The sequence below is a fragment of the Chionomys nivalis genome, chromosome 1, assembly GCF_950005125.1.
Source record: "Chionomys nivalis chromosome 1, mChiNiv1.1, whole genome shotgun sequence".
NCBI lineage: Eukaryota > Metazoa > Chordata > Mammalia > Rodentia > Cricetidae > Chionomys > Chionomys nivalis.
The window spans coordinates 193,654,323-193,673,890 of record NC_080086.1 but is presented as its reverse complement, the minus strand read 5'-3'; the positions used below and the strand labels follow the sequence as shown (position 1 = coordinate 193,673,890).

At 38.0% G+C, this 19,568-nt stretch overlaps 1 protein-coding gene across 1 annotated transcript in view; it reads right to left on the bottom strand.

Moving 5' to 3' along the window:
- Col28a1 (collagen type XXVIII alpha 1 chain) overlaps positions 1-18,308 on the bottom strand; it is a 162,132-nt gene extending 143,824 nt beyond the window's left edge. Inside the window, exons 1-7 of the mRNA XM_057779390.1 lie at positions 18,185-18,308; positions 16,873-17,429; positions 11,436-11,456; positions 10,282-10,338; positions 8,935-8,988; positions 7,261-7,302; positions 4,829-4,855 (exon numbers count right to left, since the gene is read on the bottom strand). Coding sequence (XP_057635373.1) covers positions 4,829-4,855; positions 7,261-7,302; positions 8,935-8,988; positions 10,282-10,338; positions 11,436-11,456; positions 16,873-17,429; positions 18,185-18,308 — 882 coding nt within the window. The remainder of the gene's footprint in view (positions 1-4,828; positions 4,856-7,260; positions 7,303-8,934; positions 8,989-10,281; positions 10,339-11,435; positions 11,457-16,872; positions 17,430-18,184) is intronic.
- Positions 18,309-19,568: the final 1,260 nt, after the last annotated feature.

Here is a 19,568-nt window from a genome sequence, read left to right as displayed (position 1 = left end):
ATTTAACCAATACCTAGCCACAAACCCAGCCCTACACAAAGTACTAGGAGGAAAACTCCAACCCAAAGAAGTTAGCTACATCCCCAAACAGACAATAGATGATCTCATAGTGGCAAATCCAAAAGAAGAGAAAAACACGCACAATAACACCACCAATAACAAAAAAGAAAAAGAAAAATAGGAGCTAGCAGTCACTGGTCATTAATATCCCTAAATATCAATGGACTCAACTGACTATAAAAAGACACAAGCTAACAGATTGGATATGAAAACAGAATCCATCCTTCTGCTCATACAAGAAATACACCTCAATCTCAAAGGCAGACATCACCTCAGAGTAAAGGGTTGGGAAAAAAATTCCAATAAATGGACCTAAGAAAGAAGCTGGTGTAGCTATCCTAATATATAACAAAATAGCCTTCAAACTAAACTCAGTAAAAAGACACAAAGAAGGACATTTTATATTAGCCACAAGAAAAATCCATCAAGAAGAAATCTCAATACTGAACATCTATGCACCCTCATATGTAAAAGAAACACTTCTAAAGCTTAAATCACACATTAAACCCCACACACTAATTTGGTAAACTTCAACATCCCACTCTCACCACTGAACAGGTTTCTCAGATGGAAAATTATCAGAGAAATAAGAGAACTAACAGATGTTCTGACTCAAATGGACTTAACAGACATATACAGAATATAAACATAAAAGAATATATTTTCTCAGCACCTCATGGAACCTTCTCAAAAATTGACCACATACTAGGTAACAAAGCAAACCTCAACAAAGACAAAAAATTGGAATAACCCCATGTATCTTATCAGATCACCATGGCTTAAAATTAGAATTCAAGAGCAACACTAACTCCAGAAAGCCCACAAATACATGGAAATTAAACAATGCTCACCTGAATCATCAATGGGTCAAGGAAGAAATAAAGGAAAAAATTAAAGAGTTCCTAAAATTCAATGAAAATGACCACACAACATACCCAAATTTATGGGACACAATGAAAGCAGTGTTAAGAGGAAAGTTCATAGCACTAAATGCCTACATAAAAAAGGTGAAACAATCCCACACTAACAAATAATCAGAACACCTGAAAACTCTAGAACAAATAGAAGCAAACACATGCAGGAAGATTAAATGACAGGAAATAATCAAATTGAGAGTTGAAATCAACAAAATAGAAACAAAGAAAACAATACAAATAATCAAGGAGACAAAGAGTTGATTCTTCAAGAAAATCAACAAAATAGAAAAACCTTTCTCCAAATGCACCAAAGGCAGGGATAGAATATCCAAATTAACAAAATCAGAAATGAAAAGGGGGACATAACAACAGACATGGAGGAAATCCAGAGAATTATTAGGTCATATTTAGAAAACCTGTACTCCACAAAATTGGAACACTTAAAAAATGGACAACTTTCTGGATAAATATGAATTACCAAATTAAATCAGGATCAGATAAACAAATTAAATAGACCTATAACTGCTAAAGAAATAGAAACAGTCACAAAAAGTCACCCAACTGAAAAAATATCCCAGGACCAGATGTTTTCAGCTCAGAATTCTGCCAGATTTTCAAAGAAGAACTAATGCCAATACTCCTCAAATTATTTCACACAATAGAAACAGAAGGGACATTGCCAAACTCTTTTTATGAGGCTATAATTACCCTGATACCCAAATCACATAAAGACATTACTAAGAAAGAGAATTACAGACAAATCTCACTTATGAACATTGATGCAAAAATATTCATTAAAATACTGACAAACCAAATGCAGGAACACATCAGAAAAATCATCACCATGATCAAGTTGGTTTCATCCCAATATGCAGGGATGGTTCAACATATGAAAATCTGTCAATGTAATCAACATTGACATATAAACAAACTGTAAAAGAAAATATATGATCATCTAATTAGATGTTGAAAAAGCCTTCAACAAAATACAACATCCCTTGATGATAAATGTCTTGGAGAGAGCAGGGATACAAGGAATATAGCCAAACATAATAAAGGCAATATACAGCAAGCCAATAACCAACATCAAATTAAATGAAGAGAAACTAAAAGTGAGCCCACTGAAATCAGGAATAAGACAAGGTTGTCCACTCTCTCCATATCTATTCAACATAGTACTTGGGGCTCTAGCTAGAGCAATAAGACAACAAAAGGAGATCGAGGGGATACAAATCAGAAAAGAAGTCAAACTCTCACTATTTGCTGATGAGATGATAGTTTACATAAGCGACTCCAAAAATTCTACCAAGAAACTTAAACACCTCCAGTAATATAACAAGATACAAGATTAATTAAAAGAAAAATCCGTAGCCAACCTTTACACAGATGATAAATGGGTTTAGAAAGAAAACAGAGAAACATTACCCTTCAGAATGGCCACAAATAGCATAAAATATATTGGAGTAACTCTAACCAAACAAGTTAAAGACTTGTATGACAAGAACTTTAAATCTTTGAAGAAAGAAACTGAAGAAGACACCAGAAAATAGATCTCCCACGCTCTTGGGTAGGTAGAATCTTACCCAAAGCAATCTACAGATTCAAGGCAATGCCCAGCAAAATCCCAGCAAAAGTCTTCACAGACCTCAAAAGAACAATACTCAACTTCATGTGGAAAAGCAAAAAACCCAGGATAACCAAAGCAATATTGTACAATAAAGGAACTTCTGGATGCATCACAATCCCTGACTTCAAACTCTACTACAGAGCTACAGTACTGAAAACAACATTGTATTGGCATAAAAACAGACAGGAGGACCAATGAAACCAGATCAAAGACTCAGATATCAATCCACTCACCTATGAACCCTTGATTTTTGACAAAGAAGCAAAAAATATATAATGGAAAAAAGAAAGCACATTTAACAAATGGTACTGGCATAACTGGATATCAACATGTAGAAGAATGAAAATAGATCCATATCTATCGCCATGCATAAAACTCAAGTCCAGATGGATCAAAGACCTCAACACCAAGCCAACCACACTGAACTTCCCAGAAGAGAAAGTGGGAAGTACACTTGAATGCATTGGCACAGGAGACCACTTCCTTAAATATAATCCCAGTAGCACAGACACACAATTAATAAATTGGACCTCCTGAAACTGAAAAGCTTCTGTAAAGCCAAGGGCACAGTCAACAAGACAAAACAGCAGCCTACAGAAAAGATCTTCACCAACCCCACATCAGACAGAGGGCTGATCTCCAAAATAAACAAAGAATTCAAGAAGTTGGTCATCAGAAGAACAAATAATCTAATAAAAAATGGGGTACAGACCTAAACAGAGAACTCTCAACAGAGGAATCTAAAATTGCTGAAAGACACTTAAGGAAATGCTCAACATCCTGAATCATCAGAGAAATGCAAATCAAAACAACTCTGAGATTCCATCTTATACCTGTAAGAATGGCCAAGATGAAAAACAACTTATGCTGGAGAGGATGTGGGGTAAAGGGAACACTTTTTCATATGTACTCACTCATAAGTGACTTTTAGACATAAAGCAAAGAAAACAAGCCTACAATTCACAATCCCAGAAAACCTAGACAACAATAAGTACCCTAAGAGAGACATACATGGATCTAAACTACATGAGAAGTAGAAAAAGACAAGATCTCCTGAGTAAATTGGGAACATGGGGACCATGGGTGAGGGTAGAAGGGGAGGGAGAGGAAGGGAGGTGAGTGGAGAAAAATATATAGCTCAATAAAAACAATCAAAGAAAAAGAAAGTGCTTCTGGGTGGATGAATAAATCCAGTTAGATGAGCTGTGTGTGGCTATGGATATGAGGTAGTATACCTCCTCATATATATGAGTCCCTGGTTCAGTCGACAACACTTCAAAAAAGGAACTTAATTTGGTAAAAATCACAAGTAACAGATTTATTTATGTTCTGAAATCTACATGTGCGTATTTTCAAATAAAATTATGTTCCTTCTACATTGAAGATAGATAGATAGAAAGAAAGAAAGAAAGAAAGAAAGAAAGAAAGAAAGAAAGAAAGAAAGAAAGAAAGAGAAAGAAATAGGGCTGGGATGCAGCTCATTTGGCAGAATGCTTGCCCAGTATGTTTGAAGTTCTGGGTCCCATCCCTAGCACCAGATGAACTGGAAGTGTCCGAACATACTTGTTTCCCAAGATAGGAAGTAGAGGAAGGAGGTCATCTTCCACTACATAGCAAGTTGGAGGCCAGCCTGGGATAGATGAGGATCTGGTTTGGAAAAATCAAGCAAAGAACAACAAATAGATAGCTTAAATATCTATGCAGTCTGACCCCAAAACAAAAGCCCTGAACTTCCTATAGCCTGTTCTTTCCACAAGAAAAGAAGCTGTAAGCCTTGATGTTCAACGGGCCCAGAAGTGCTTCCTGTACGATTCCCACTCTTGTTGCTTACCCACAGCCAAGCCTCTCCTTCCTTTAGGAGGTGGTCAGAATCTAGGTTCTCATAGAATATAAGCAACAACACCGCTACTTACTCTAAGTGCTAGCACTGCTGCATTTGTTTGCATGGAGAAATATTTTTATCTGAAAACCTACGTTGCTTTTCTTTTTGTCAAATCAGGTTCTGTAATGTAAAATTCATGTTTGCAGAGTTAGAGGGACACTGGACTCTTAGGGGCACCTCCACCCTCTACAACACATATCCATATCTTATATTGATTATTAGTCCACACTAACTGACTTAAGAGTATACTTGGAAATGAGGAAAGGCAATAACAGTGCATAAGTAAACTATGTGTACGATCTTATTTCTAAAATTCTGGTCAACTAGAGGTTACCAACTTACCTTGTCACCCTTGTAGCCAGGAATCCCCTAGGTTAAAAGAGAAATGAAAGGCCAGGGTAAGGTATTATAAAACAGTATTAGAGGAAACACTGGGTATTTTTCATGTACAAAGTGCAGCAAATCCCATCAACCAGTCTTGGAAGTAAGAGCACATAAGCTCAGGCTACTTTACATCCCCCTCCACTGGGGGATGTGCAGTTGGTTACTAAGGAGAAGAATGAACCTGTGCTTTCCTATTACATTCTAGTCCCAGTTCCTGCTTTCTGTTTTTCAAACCCAGCTCCTTACCCTTTGGCCCAAACCAAACCAAAGGAGAGAGTGCACACTGCAAGTCACTGTGAACATGATAACCAACAAACACCAGTGCTTTCAACTGGTTATACAGACTTCAAAACTATTTAACTATTGTCGCTGAATCTCAGGGTCTGTTAGGGAGGCTGGGTTTGAAATGAGCTGAGATGATGCCCTTTAGAATATTCGTAAATGTCTGTGTCCTTCATGGTCCTCCCTTCCCATTCAGTCTAGAATGTATAACATCAGGGAAATGAATGGTTCCTCTATCAGCCCTAATGAGTCAGTGACCTTTGAGTTATTGGTTTTTATCTCACACTAAGTGAGATGCCAGCACCTCGACTGAGGAATCCTTTCCACTGTGTCATTCCCATAAGCCCTCTGAGAGAAACAATTCTGGGTATGAAATGGACTGGGAAATTGCCAACTCCAAGAAACAGCAAGTTCTTTCCATCATTATCCTACAACTATATTTCAAAGATGAAAATAGAATTGGAAGACGTATTTAATGCAAGCTGGAGAAACCAAGGGCATAAATGAGGTAATACTGCAGTTACCCATGCATCCTACAAAAAATTTATTTTTATGTAACATTTCCAGATAGGAATTTCAGAGAGGAAATAAGCCTTCTTTCTAAATTAGTGGGTGCTTAGTAATAGAAGCTGAAAGTAGAGTTGGCCAAAGATAGAGTGACAGCATAATTTAATCCAGTGTAGAAATATTTGTTCACATAAATTGTTCAATTTCCAAGATGGTGCTTGGAATTAAAGATCACATTTTAGTCAGTTAATCTGATATTTCCTGCAGAAATCATCCATATTCATCATGCCGAGAATATGTTGGCTTCTCATTTCAGAATTCTTGGGATATCCTCTACCCATTAAAATGCTCCACCACTTAAAATTGTTGTTATTACTTTATATTGAAAGAGGAAAGAATACATTTTGGAATGAGCCAATAGAACTCTGCAGAAACAAAGAAATGTTACTTTGTTCATGGTATAGTCTTGTTTTCTTCTGAAATTCCTGGCCACTTTATCAGTTGGTCACCTCTTCAGGAGTTTATTTACTTGTTTGTTTTTCCCTTCCAGGGCATCTTAATCACTGGCTTTAAAAATTCCAATTTAAAATATCACAAGCTGTATTACCAGTCTCTGCCAAGTTTGCTTCTGATTTTCTCATTTCTAGGAATAAAAATTTTATGATTTCAAGTACCATCATACTTCAAGTTATAGGGTCAAAAATGTTTTTACAAAAATTTTACAGGGTCAAATTTATATAATCATCTTAGTTCTGTCTCTCTTCTTTGTCCCCACTCCAAGTTCTTGTTTAAGATAATTTGCTTCTTTCACAGCTCCTGAGCTATTTACCTCACCTCAAGTTTCAGGAGCTTCCCATCACCTAGAAAACCTAGCTTTGGGGTTCTAGAAGACAACTAAGAAGTACTTCCTGAACAGGTAGCAGAAGTTCAAACAAACTCCTATCGATGGGATCAAGCTTCCTGGCAGAGGCTTCCATGGGGCTAATTAACAACTCTAAGAGATCAGCTTCTTAAAACTCAAGTTCTGATTCTGTGACTGTTTACTGTAGCCAAGGGGATAAGCAAAAAGGGGCAACACAATGCAAGCCCTGCTTGTCACTATCAGCGTTGCTATTTGCTGTTCTTACTGCAATGCCCTAGAAGATTATGCAAAATTAAAAATGTATTAACATACCATAATTATTTCCCAAGCAATCTCAAGAAACTAAGCAGAATGATAAAGTTATTTTTGTCAACAGAACTGAACTGACAAAAGCATAGTTTGGAAAATATAATAAATATAATTCTTACCCTTTTGCAAATTCTAGCTTATTTTTTATCATTTAAGAAAAAATACCCACAAGAAGTAAGGCAAAGTGCCTTTGTCACTTCAGTCTTTCCCAAATAGTTCAGCTGGGCACTGGGAAATGTCATAGGTCCCATCACCACCCTGTTGATCAGAGCATTTTCTCCCCATAGTTCTCCTGCTGAGATCCTATCTGCCTGATTGTCAAGAGCACAGGTAAGTAGCAATCAATTTTGCAATTGCACTGCAGGGTCAAGCCAGTCAGTCACAGAATCCCAGATCATTTGTCAGAAACGCATTCCAATTTTGCACATACCCCAGGACCTCTTTCTCCTGTTTCTCCTTTCTGAGCATCACCCTGCAACAAACAACAAACTCAGTCAAAATTCCTCAGCAAGTGATTGATTGCCCAATAAAATGTGCTATTCCTAGATAATGGGTTAACCCAATTAGAGAAGAATCTTAAGCTTCAACTATTGACATTTTCACCATTTAATTTAAGAGGAAAATAGCACTTCAGATAAGGTTTGGCTTTTTGGAGTAAAGCCAGATGTTCAAGGCACAACACAGATAGATTTTCACAACTTCAGCCACATTCCAGTTTACAGCACGGTATTTTTCTCAAACACAGCTTTGTGTTTTTCTGGAACATGACACTCTGGCTTTTCTCCAAGGGGCTTTGACTATTTTCTAAAATGTTCCTCAAGAAAGATGCCTGATTTCAGCAAGACTTAGGAAAATAAAGTATGGGGCACAGAACTACAAACCAAACTAATGAAAAGTGAATATTGCTTTAGAGCCTAGTTCTGAACATAACAAAAGAAGGTGTGATGGCACCAGTGGCACCTGATAGATAGATTACGTGAACCTGAGATGGTTTTGTAGCAAGCCCCAAGAATGCCCTCTCCTCGGCAAGCAGGCTAGCGCCAAGAATACTCTCATGCAAATAGTGTTATATGTATTATAATATTCTTAGAAATGGGAGTAAAGTTTGCATGTTTTAATGATTCTTAAGTATTGCCTAATTTCTCCCCAAAATGTGTGTGCCAAGTTCTTGCACAGAGAGCAAGGGCCTCGCACATAATATTACTAGTTATTATTACTTAAAGTTGAAGCTTCCATTGCTGTAAAGAAAAGAAAGAAGAAAAGAAACATTTCTTGAAACTCAAAACACCAAAAAACAAGATTGCATGAACTAGAAAATTGTTTATTTTTAAAGAAAAATCCTGTGGAATCCAAACTTTCCAAATATATAAATAGTTATTTTTAAAGAGGACCCTTTGCTTGGCCAAATTTCTTTTATTTACTCAATGAAAATCTCTATTTTCTCCTTTATTAACTTTATTTCCTTTCTTTAAAGTGGGTTGCATCATTTGTCTCTTCTTATCAGCTTTTCGTATACAACAGAAATTGTTAAATGTAGTGGTTCATGTCTCTAATGCCAGCACTCAGGAGTCTGAGAGTGAGTTCTTGGCTCATCAAGAGTGATTTAACTTTAGTTATAGTTTCTATTGCTGTGATAAGAAATTATGACCTAGAGAAATTTATAGAGGAAACAGCTTGTTTTTATTTACAACCCTCTGGTCACACTCTGCCACTGAAGGAAGTCAGGGCAAGAACTCAAGACAGGAACATGGAGGCAGGAATCGAAACAGAGGCCACAGAGAAAAACTGTTTACTGACTTGCTCCTGGCAGCTTGCTCAGAGTACTTTCTTATATAACTCAGGACCATGTGCCCAGGGGTGGCACCTGCCATGCGACTGACCCACATCAATTATTAATCAAGAAGATGCAGTACAGACTTGCCTATAGGCAATCGATGGGGGCATATTTTTTTTTCAATTGATGATTCGCTTCTCAAATAACTCTAGGTTGGGTCAAATTGACAGAAACAAAACAAAACAAAAGAACAAAGAAAACCTATGAAGACATTGTCTAAATAAATATACATGATGTGTAAGCTTCATAGAAAACGGTTTATTCATTTACCGGATTTCCTTTTGGTCCTCGCTCACCTTTGATACCAGGATTTCCATGTGTACCCTGAAAGTAAATGGGAAAAAACTTGTTTTTATTAAGTATTCTTTCAGTTTTCTATGCTCTTGAATAATTTCTGACCAGCTGCATTGAAAATTTTGCAGCCTTAACCAGGTAAATTGATATTCAACTCTGTTCCCCCCTTACTGTACCAGGAAAACTACAAAACTTCCCTATGTTCTAAAGAGGATAATGTCTGTCTTCCCAGCTGAATTCGTCCTCAGGCACTTCTCATCCATTTTTCCAGACAAAATTAAACGCATACAAAGGTTTTTAAGACTTAATGGATAGATGTGGAGTGGGTTGTTTCTGTCCCAGGCTACTGTGGATGGCTACCAAGTCAGCTTGCTTTTCTGTGATCAAAGAGGTTCAGACCTGGGGACCAGCTCCGGATATAAGAATAGGGAACTCTTCCATTCTGCACCAAACACCAGCAAATGCTTCCTTTCCCGAGAACTGGCTTTGAGGACACTGCTAAATGAGCACGAAGTGGATGGTTCGGTCCTATAAACTTGACAGTTCTGAGTGGGAGGACTTGTCTATTAGCTCCTGCTGATGAGTTTTCTTGCCCATTGTTCACAGCAAGCTCTTAATGTAAGAAGTTCAACAACAGCTTTAGAGAAAAGGTAAGCTAAACCTTCACTTGAGTTATGTCGGCCTCTATTGCTTGGCATATTGTCATGTAATAACTCTAACTTTGTATTTTATGAGAAATAAATCCCCCCACTTCAATGTCTTGGGTAATAGAGTTATTTGAAAAAACTGTAAAGTCCGGACCCAAGTCTCGGGGTAAAACATGTCACATTCACCTACACGCAGGTGTTTTCGTTGCCACCTTCAGATACAAGCTCTAATTCAAAAATGCTGTCCATTTGCTTTGTGAAACCTATTCTTTGAACTTCCAAACTCTTAGGACAATATTTCAAATCACATAGGTAAGAGAACATGCAGTGTGGATGCTTTCTGACACTATTGGTCAGTGATAAGTAATTGCAGTGAATCCTACCACTGTGCCTCATTTGCTAAGTGGCAGCTTTAATTTTACAGAATTTACCTAATTCCCCAAGCATCCTACTGACTTCCTCTCCATGAGGCTACATGGCATTGCTGCATCCCTGGGGAAATAAAGCATCACCTAAACTACTAATATCTTCTATCAGCTCTTCCTACGTTATTGTCTCATCATCGAGAAGTTCTGGATCTAATTATCAAATTAGAAACAACACTGTACAGCCATTTCTGGGAATAGGTTCATCATTGTCTTTATCAGCCCCAAGGACAGCACAGACGTCTACTCACGGGAGGCCCTGGGTCGCCTGGGTCGCCCTTCTCACATCCACAGGTCTTGGGTTCACACTGAATCGGCAAGAAATGCGGTATTAATACACAGTGAAATGCAGTGTGTGCCAGCATGCCAAATCTCGCCTGGTATATAACTAACTGAAACTCCCTTCAAGAAAGTTCCTCTCTCTATTAAATTATTCTAGGAAAACTCAGGATGGGTAAGAGCCAGCTATTGAAGTATTATTAAGTTTTGCCATAGCTAAATAAAACCTATGTTCAATCAAATTTTTTTTATCAATTTACTTATAGGAACTGGTTAAAATAGAAAACTAAGCATTTTCTGTGGAATTCTGGAATTTCTACTCATTCCCTTCTGTAGGAAACATCACAGCAGGTCATATGTAAATATTATTTTCTTCCTACTCAGCAAAGAAAACATGATTTGAACCATACTTTGTCAGTTCCAGGATTCACATTGTTTTTATTTTAATGCCTCTGAAAACAGAATGAGTCATTTGATAGCTGCCTAACAGACTCAAACAGGACAAAGTGATGATTTTCTCTGTGTTCTTCTAGAGTTACAGACCATTCAGTGGATGCTGAAAACCTAGCTCAGGAGTCCTTGGCATGTTCAGAGCCACCTTTCCTTCTAACCGAGTCCTTTTATGCTATGTCCTTTCCAACGGATGGCTACTAGCTAGCTTCCTTTGCAATGCTCTGATTGGTTGCTCTCATCTGGTTCAGTTCTCTTCAAAATAGAAAACCAAATGAGCCTCACGCCCACCAGCAAACAGCAGGAAACTGAACACTGGATTGATGCTGGCCAATAGCAGGAGTATCTTCCAAACCAGAGGACTCCAGAAAGCAGTTAGTGTCTGACCCATGCTTAGAATAAAAGAATTCTTGTCAAGGTAAAGAGAAATTTGTCACTTAGTAGCACTGATCTCAAAAACAATCTCTCAAATCCCACTAAATTTTTTCTAAATTTTTCTAACCTACAGTTGAAATACAGAGGCATAAAAATAAAATTATGTGGCTTCCTCAAAGTGAAGTAGCTAGTTTTAAAAAGAATTGCACGTTTTCATTCAGTCACACCTGACATGAATCACTTGTGTTTGCTAATCCAGGTCTTTAGAGTAATTCATAATAATAAAGCATGTGGCGCTTACCTTCCTTTCAAATAAGACATCCTAGAAGGGATTAAAAAAAAAGAATAAAACATTAACTCGATTAATAGTTCTGCTTCCATCTTCTTATTAGTCTTAATTATTCTCTATGGGATATGCAATTTCCAAGAAGAATAGCAATTCAGCCTTTTTAACCTTGTAAAAGCAATAAAGCTGGCTAACCTCCCTCCCAAGGAGCCCTCTCAGTTATGTAATCATAGGAAACATGAGGGGCACCAACATTCAAAATCACTGTGTTTCCTAGGAACGTTATCTTACTGCATCCTATGCCTTAGCTTTTGTTTCTTTGATCTGTTCTATTATTCTTTTGTTTCTTTGATCAGCTCTAATTATCTCCATAATTTGCTTCAAGCTTAATTGATTGTAATGAGAAATTTCTCACTTTTGCTTACAAAGACTTAAACAAATAAATACATAACTATTTATTTTCTTGTCCCCAGCTCTATACCGATGTGCATTTTGGGTTTTTGTTTTTGGCACCAAAACACTGATTTAGGAATCATCTTTTTATGAAATTATTAGTAGGTCTTATAAAACTGGATTAAAACTCAAAAACAGGACATTGGAAAGTCTGGTGGCACTTTTCTTTTTTTTTTTATTAATTAATTTATTTAATTATTAAAGATTTCTGCCTCTTCCCCGCCACCACCTCCCATTCCCTCCCCCTCCCCCAATCAAGTCTTCCTTCCTCCTCAGCCCAAAGAGCAAGCAGGTTTCTCTGCCCTGTGGGAGGTCCAAGGACTGGTGGCACTTTTCTAGATGATCTGAAATGTGGGAAGCCACAATCCCATTATTGTGATTACCTAGGAGAAAGGGCTTTTCACTCAAGCACTTAAACACCCAAACATGATATTTTGTTTATAAAAACCCAATGAAAGGGAAACAGATGTAGCTTTTACATCTAAGAGTATTAAAAATAGTATTTTGTGAAACTTTTGAATAGTTCATAATAATATGCATTATTTATAAGAAAGAAAACTACATTTTAAACTTGCTACATAAGAGGAATTAAATGATTAAAAATAATATATGTATCATGACAAAAATTACAAATATAATTTTATGTAGAACTAATTATGCATGTTTCTCAATATAACAACCCTGGCTATCCTGGAATTCACTTTGTAGATCAAGCTGGCCTCAAACTCACAGAGATCCACCTTCCTTCCTCTCTTTATTATTTTTGTGGGCTTTTTTATTTGAAAGAATCTTAACTCTATAACCCAAGCTGCCTAGAACTCATTGTGTAGTCCAGAGTGACCTCCAAGTCATGACAGTCTTGCCTTAACATCCTCAGAACTAGGATCACGGCCATAAACCTGCACATCTAGCTCCTTACGTTACTGGTTTTTAAATGCATGCTTTTACCATTTTTGTGCCTTTTATTCAGCTGTCCCTTTGAAAGCTCAATTTTGCGTCACTGTATTTCTCTTTAGCACTCTAACAACATAAATAACCATTTTTGTAGTTCATTTGTTTTTACATTTTCTGGAAAAATATTATATTTCTATAGAAACAGTATTAAACCCAACACTCCAAGATTGTTTCAAACAAAGAACAAAGCTCCGTGCCTAAGGGCACTTACAGTCAGAAGCCTACGACTGAGGACACCAGCCTGGAAGAAGTGTGGGAAGTCTAAAAGAGGATAGTGGGAGTCAGTAACAGTTTCTTGGAATAGGTGGGGCTTCTGGATGATTCTGAAGGAAGGAATGCAAGGGGCCAACTAACACCCCAATGGTATGCTGCTCTGTATGTCAGAGTTTGTGGGGGAAAGAGCCAGAAAGACTGGTGTGGGTACCCAGAGAAAGACAACAGTGAGACAGGAGGGCCCAGCAGACAGAGCTGTGTGGTAGGGTGTCCATCCTTGATGAAGACGATGGCTTTGAGAATGACCAGGAGAGCACACATGGGCACAGCCAGAGTGAAGGGCAGCTTCAAAGGCAGTCTACAAATTTCAGCTTGAGTTATGGCTTGTCAGTTCTGTGGAAACTTGAGTTTCAATGACAAGAATAAGAAGAGAAATGTCCTCACTAAAATAAAAGAATTACACTCTGTCATTGGGTTCAGATTTGTATAATGGAATAGTGATCAAAACAGAAGGCAGGAAGGGAACAGCCAACTTGGGGAATGAGTACAAGGCCAATGCTATAAAGGGAGATGGAGAAAATATGAAGAATTGACAAAGTTATTAATATCATAAAAATAAAATGGGAGCAAAGGTCAACAAATTCCATAACAGCCACACAAAAGCCTTTGAAATTTAAGTTAGGAGCAAAGCTGCTATTATAAACTCTGAAACAGGCAGAAATGAACCAACCTCTAGTCAAATTAGTAGCTCTGCAGCAAGGGGTAGAGAGAGACAGAGAGACAGACAGAGAGATATCATAAAGTTTAAGCAGGCATTTATAAGTGATGGAAATTTCTGCATTCTAATTGTGTTTGTGATTATATGAATATGTATACCTGTTAAAAACTCATGGAATTGTACACTTAAATAATGTATTTTTGTTCTTAAATTATGACTAAATTATTTTAAAAACCTAACCACATAAGAATTTCAAAACAAAAAGTTGAAATGTCAACTACATTTTATTTACAGTGGTGTAATAGACATGGATTAAATGAGGACTTGACCAATGATCTGGTGAGAAATTAGGTCCTGCTTTGTAGAGAGAGGCAATGCAAACACTGTGTCATTCTCTCCAAAGCTGAGTGAAAACTCTGGGCCTGGGGTGCGTTCGGAAAGCAGTAGCCCTTTGTCAGGAGAGCTTTAACCACAAGACGAACATCTGAACAAACAAGCTGAAGTCACAGGATGCTAAGGAAGCAGATCGCCACAGTCATTTTCTGTTTTCCCCCAAACAAACAGTCCCAGCTGTGCCCTGCCAAGAGCTATTGTCCTCGGTTGGACAGGGATCTCAGCAAGGGTGTGTTTAGAGGAGGTAGCAACACCCTGAGCCCGAACATCTGGTCAAACAAGGAGCTGCCGGCCCTGTGCCTTCTGGAGTCAGCTCTTCTCACACTAGAGATGAAGAGAGAGCAGGAAGAACAGGCCGCTAAATGTCCACATTCCCAGGATTCTCACCTGTATGTAATGGGACATCGTCTTGCTTTCAGCTGAGTGCTGAGGGCTTCTCAAACCATGGGCACAGGCAGGGCTAAGTACTGTCCTCGCCCCGTGACAAGCTTCCCTTTCCTGTGTCGTATCTGCTCCCAACCAGACTCACCTGGGAACCGTGGGCTGGGCCGTAGTCTCTGATTCCACTATAGACACAATCCCCAGAGAGAAGAGCAAGAAACAACGGTGACGTTGGAAGAGTGATGTTGCTAGTTTGGGGGCAGTTCTGATTGAGCAAGCTTTCGAAATTCATTGTGATTTCCTCTTTAAATATGCTCTTTCAGGACTGGAGAGATGGCTCAGAGAGTAGAACAGTGGCTGCTCTTCCAGAGGTCCTGAGTTCAATTCCCAGCAACCACATGGTGGCTCATATCTAAAACATGCCTTTTCAGGGCTAAACGTATATAGTCTGCAGTCTTGACAAGCCTTAAATTTTCAGCTCTTTGGCAATGAAATGGGGTGATAATGATCATCTTACATTGTGACTAACCTACATCACAAGATGGTGATAGAATAAACAAAATAAGCCATAGTGAGGTTGTTCGACAGTTAACAGCACTTGTCCTTGCAGAGGGCCCAGGTTTAATTCCCAGTACTCACAAATTGGTTCACAACCATCTGTAACTCCAGCTTTAGAGGAGCCAATGCTCTCTTCTGACCTTCTAGGACATGTGCTATGTATACATACATGCAGGAAAAACACTCACATATAAAATAAAATAAATCTTAAAAGAATTATAGAGAACAAAGGCGTGCTCAGAGCAGTACCAAATACATGGAGAGCTGGACAGCACTTTGTGTATGACAGTATTTGCTAAGAAAACCATGTTTCATGTTTTTGATTTCTACTGAGACTAAAAGTTAAATCTTGAGAAAGGATGGTGAGAGGATGAAGAATCAAAAAAAAAATCTTAGGAGTAAGTTTGAATTTTCTTTGTAACATTTCGAAAATATTCACGAGAAAGGATGCCTATTGGTCACTTCCGCCTTGCTGCCTTCTCCAGAAAAAAATGTGAGCTTTTGAAATTAAATACACAATCACATCATTTTACCCTTTCCTTTTTCTCTCTTCAATACTTTCTTTATACTCTCCACCCCCACCTCAGCTTTATTCTATCACAGATTCCTGATTTAGTTGTTGCTGTTGTATGTGTGTGCTCTTAGTACATAAATGTAATGTGTTTAGGAAAAAGTTTTAATTGGTATTTTTTAGAAAAAATCAATATTAAACACAACAAATCAACCAACTTCTATCGGGAAGTTTTCTTCTTGAGAAATGTTGTAAAGAAAGATTTCATTTTGATTGTTGTTCCTAGTTTCCCAATGCAGCAAGGGGAAGCTCTTAGAGGTAGATGGGCAGTCAACACAGAAAGGCCCTGCCATAGCTAACAACACAAAGAGAAGGTTTCCATGGTCTGATGGGAAAATCATTGATTGCCTACAGGTGATTTTAAAGTGGTTCACGCTGATTGTCAACTTGACAGGATCTAGGATTGCCTAGGAGACAAATGTCTGGGTTTGTCTATGAAGGAGTTTTTAGGCTGGGTCAGCTAAAGCAGAAAGACCCACTCTTTGTGGACAAAGCATTCCATGGACTGGAACCCTGGCCTGAATATAAAAGATCCCAAGCTAACAGAAGTATTCATCTCGTAATGTTTTCTGATTATGGATGCTATATGACCATGATGCCTTATGCTTCTGCCACCATGCCTTTGCACCATGACAGACTAGGCCCTCAATTTGTGAGCCAAAATAGTTTCTTCCTCCCTTGGGTTGCTTTTAAGGAAATAGGGGAAGTAATATAGACAGGCTTGTATATATAAGAAATAAAAAGAAAAATTTTTGCTTATAACATATAAGAAATAAAAGAGAAAAGATTTTAAGTATATTTAAGAGATATAACATGGAAACAGGTAAAAAAGCCAAAGGTAAGTCTGCACGTGGGAAATGAGAAAGGATCGAGAACGAATAAGGAAGACCATAAATTGATAACACAATGAATATAAGTCAACAATATACATGATCTTAGGATGAATAGACAGGAGAATATGGTGAATGGTTTAATAGTAGTCTTTCCAAAAACCTCAACACGTAACAAAGTTAGGAATGCAGCTTCAGGGAATGGACTTCACATGTTTCCATTAAATTGTCAAGGTAGTGGAAAGAGGCACCAGAATGATACATGTTCTACACCCAGTGAGAATCCTACGTTGTCAACATTTTGTATCTATTCTTAGAGAGCTTAAATCTAAGCTATCAAAATACAAGGAGAAATATATATTTAATCCTCTAGGTACCTACCAGGCGTTCCTGGATTTTGTCTACAAGGGTTGGATCACTCAATAGTAGAACAGGTTCACTGGATGCGTCCCCAGATATCAAGCGAAGTTTGGCTTCATTGACCACAGTGGAAAGTCCCACAGTGATAAATGATATTCCTGAAATTCTAGCATCTTCAGAAATGCTTTGGACATCTGGACTCTTGGGATGATCAATGCCGTCCGTCATCAGCAAAGCCACTTTTACACCATCTTTACGTCCTTCTCTCTTAAGTAGCTTTGTGGCATTGGAAATGGCATAATAAGAGAAGGTACCTTGCCCAATTAAACTCAAAGATTTGACCCGCTGCTTAAATGTCCGTAGATCCTTCCAAGAAGACAATGGTGGGTCGACCTGGATGGAGCTGCTGAACTGAAGGGCTGCCAGTTTGATATCGTATTTCAATGAACGACCAGGAGTCAACTGGAAAAGCCTCTCGCTCAAGCTGTCCACAAAAGCTTTCTGATTATCAAAGAGGACAATTTTAGAGCTTTCCGAGCTGTCCAAGATAAAGACAACGTCTATGAAGCAAACCGTGTCTGAAAGAGAACACAAAGGATGTGTAACCTAATTGTCCCTCCTCGCGCATCCTCAGGTAACAAGAACCCCAACATGGTATGCTTTTTGCTTTGTTTCTGAGAGACTTTACCTTCAAAATAAAGCTTAATTTGTACAGAACTAAATATTTTCTCTCATAAAATGAAAAACAAAGCCAAACAAATAAACATATCATATATTCTCAGCATTGTAAACCCACTTAGAGCATAAAAATGGAAAAAACAACATATTTTTCAAATTAAACAAATAGTAGGCAAAGGAGTCTAGAGGTAAATTAATAATATTCTGTTTGGTACTTGGGTTGTGCCATTTTAGGACCTTGAAAACAAATGAGAAAGTGTCTACATTCGTCACAGGAAAAACAACAGAAAAACAAACTTAATTTGAAAATAGAGTTGAATGTGAATCCTAGATCAGTTTCTTAATAGTTTATTTGCTTATGGCCTTGAAGGTGCCATGTAAGCTCTCTGAACCTGTTTACCTATGATGTGGCTATCTCTGTCCTTCTTATTTCACAAGTGGAGTTCAAATGAAACAATACATGCACAGTGCTCTAAAACTCTGAGGTGATCTAAATATGTAGGACTTATTATTACCATGATATAATCGTATCAAATAGAACACTGCATGCATACATACATATGATTTTCTACTTTCATCAAACACTATTTTAAAATTTTATATTTGTGCTTTCACAGGCTAAAAGTAAAACTTTTTAAAAGCACTCTATTTTTACCCCGGAAGTCATTTTTCCTTGTCAGTGTGTTTGGCTTTGGTCCTTTCTTTCTTTGTCCATACACTGCTTGAGTCAAAAAAACTGGCAAAAGCAGAAGGCAGAAGGCAGCGTCTCTCTTCCTCATTATGGGAGATGGTGAAAATTCATCCAACTGGTAACACCTTGAAAAGGAAAATCCAGTTATAAATACTTCAATAAAGGTAATGTTTACCATTTTTTTCCTTTTATTGAAAATAGATTTTTTTTTCATATTCTGATCGTGGTTTCCCCTCCCTCCAGTCTTTCCAGTTCTTCTGCATATCCCCTCCCATCAGGACTGATCTCCTTCTTGTCTCCCACTAGAAAACAAACAGACTTCTAAGGGACTACAAAATGACATGATGTGATGTTAGAAGAAATGATAAAACAAAAACTGACACATTGGAATTGTACAGAACAAACAAAGAAACAAACAGAAAAGAGCCCAAGAGAAGGCACAGGAAACAGAGACCAACTCATTTGCACACTCAGGAATCCCATAAAAACACTAAACTGGAAACCATAATAGAAAGGGTTATTTACTACAATCCTTTTATTATTGTTGTTGTTGTTATTATTATTATTAAATAATTTCAAGTTTGTAGAGTTAAAAACTGGCATATGGGTCAGCAACATCTTTCTGTGGGTTAAGTCACTTGCCACCAAGCATGATGACCTGAGTTTGTCTCCAGGATCCATGTAGTGCAGGAAAAGAACTAACTTAAGCAAGCTGTCCCCTACTGGCTCACTCAAACATACACACACACACACATCACACATATGGGCACACTGATGCATGTATACACACACACATGCACACACACCACATACACAATTCACTCATGCATGCACATGCATGCACACAATCATGTACGCACACACCAAACACGCATGCACGTACTCATGCATACACACACTCCACACACACTCATGCATGCACATACACACATACCACACATACACACTCATGCATGCACACACACATATCAACACAGACACATACTCATGCATGCACACACATATCACACAGAGACACATACTCATGCATACACATACTCATGAATACACATGCTCATGCACACACACACAAGACAAGCACTCATGCATACACACCACACACTCATGTATGTGCGCATGCACACATACCACACACACTCACGCACACACACGCAATACTCATGCATGCACACACCCCATACATGTATGTACTCATGCATGCACACACACACACATATCCCTTCACATTTCAAATAAAATACTCACAATGAGATTTTCAAAGTTTATAACATAAGCAAGTTATAGTATCATGACCAAATGTTTGTTAGTAAATATTCACTTATATTCAATAGCTATATTTAAGCAGTAC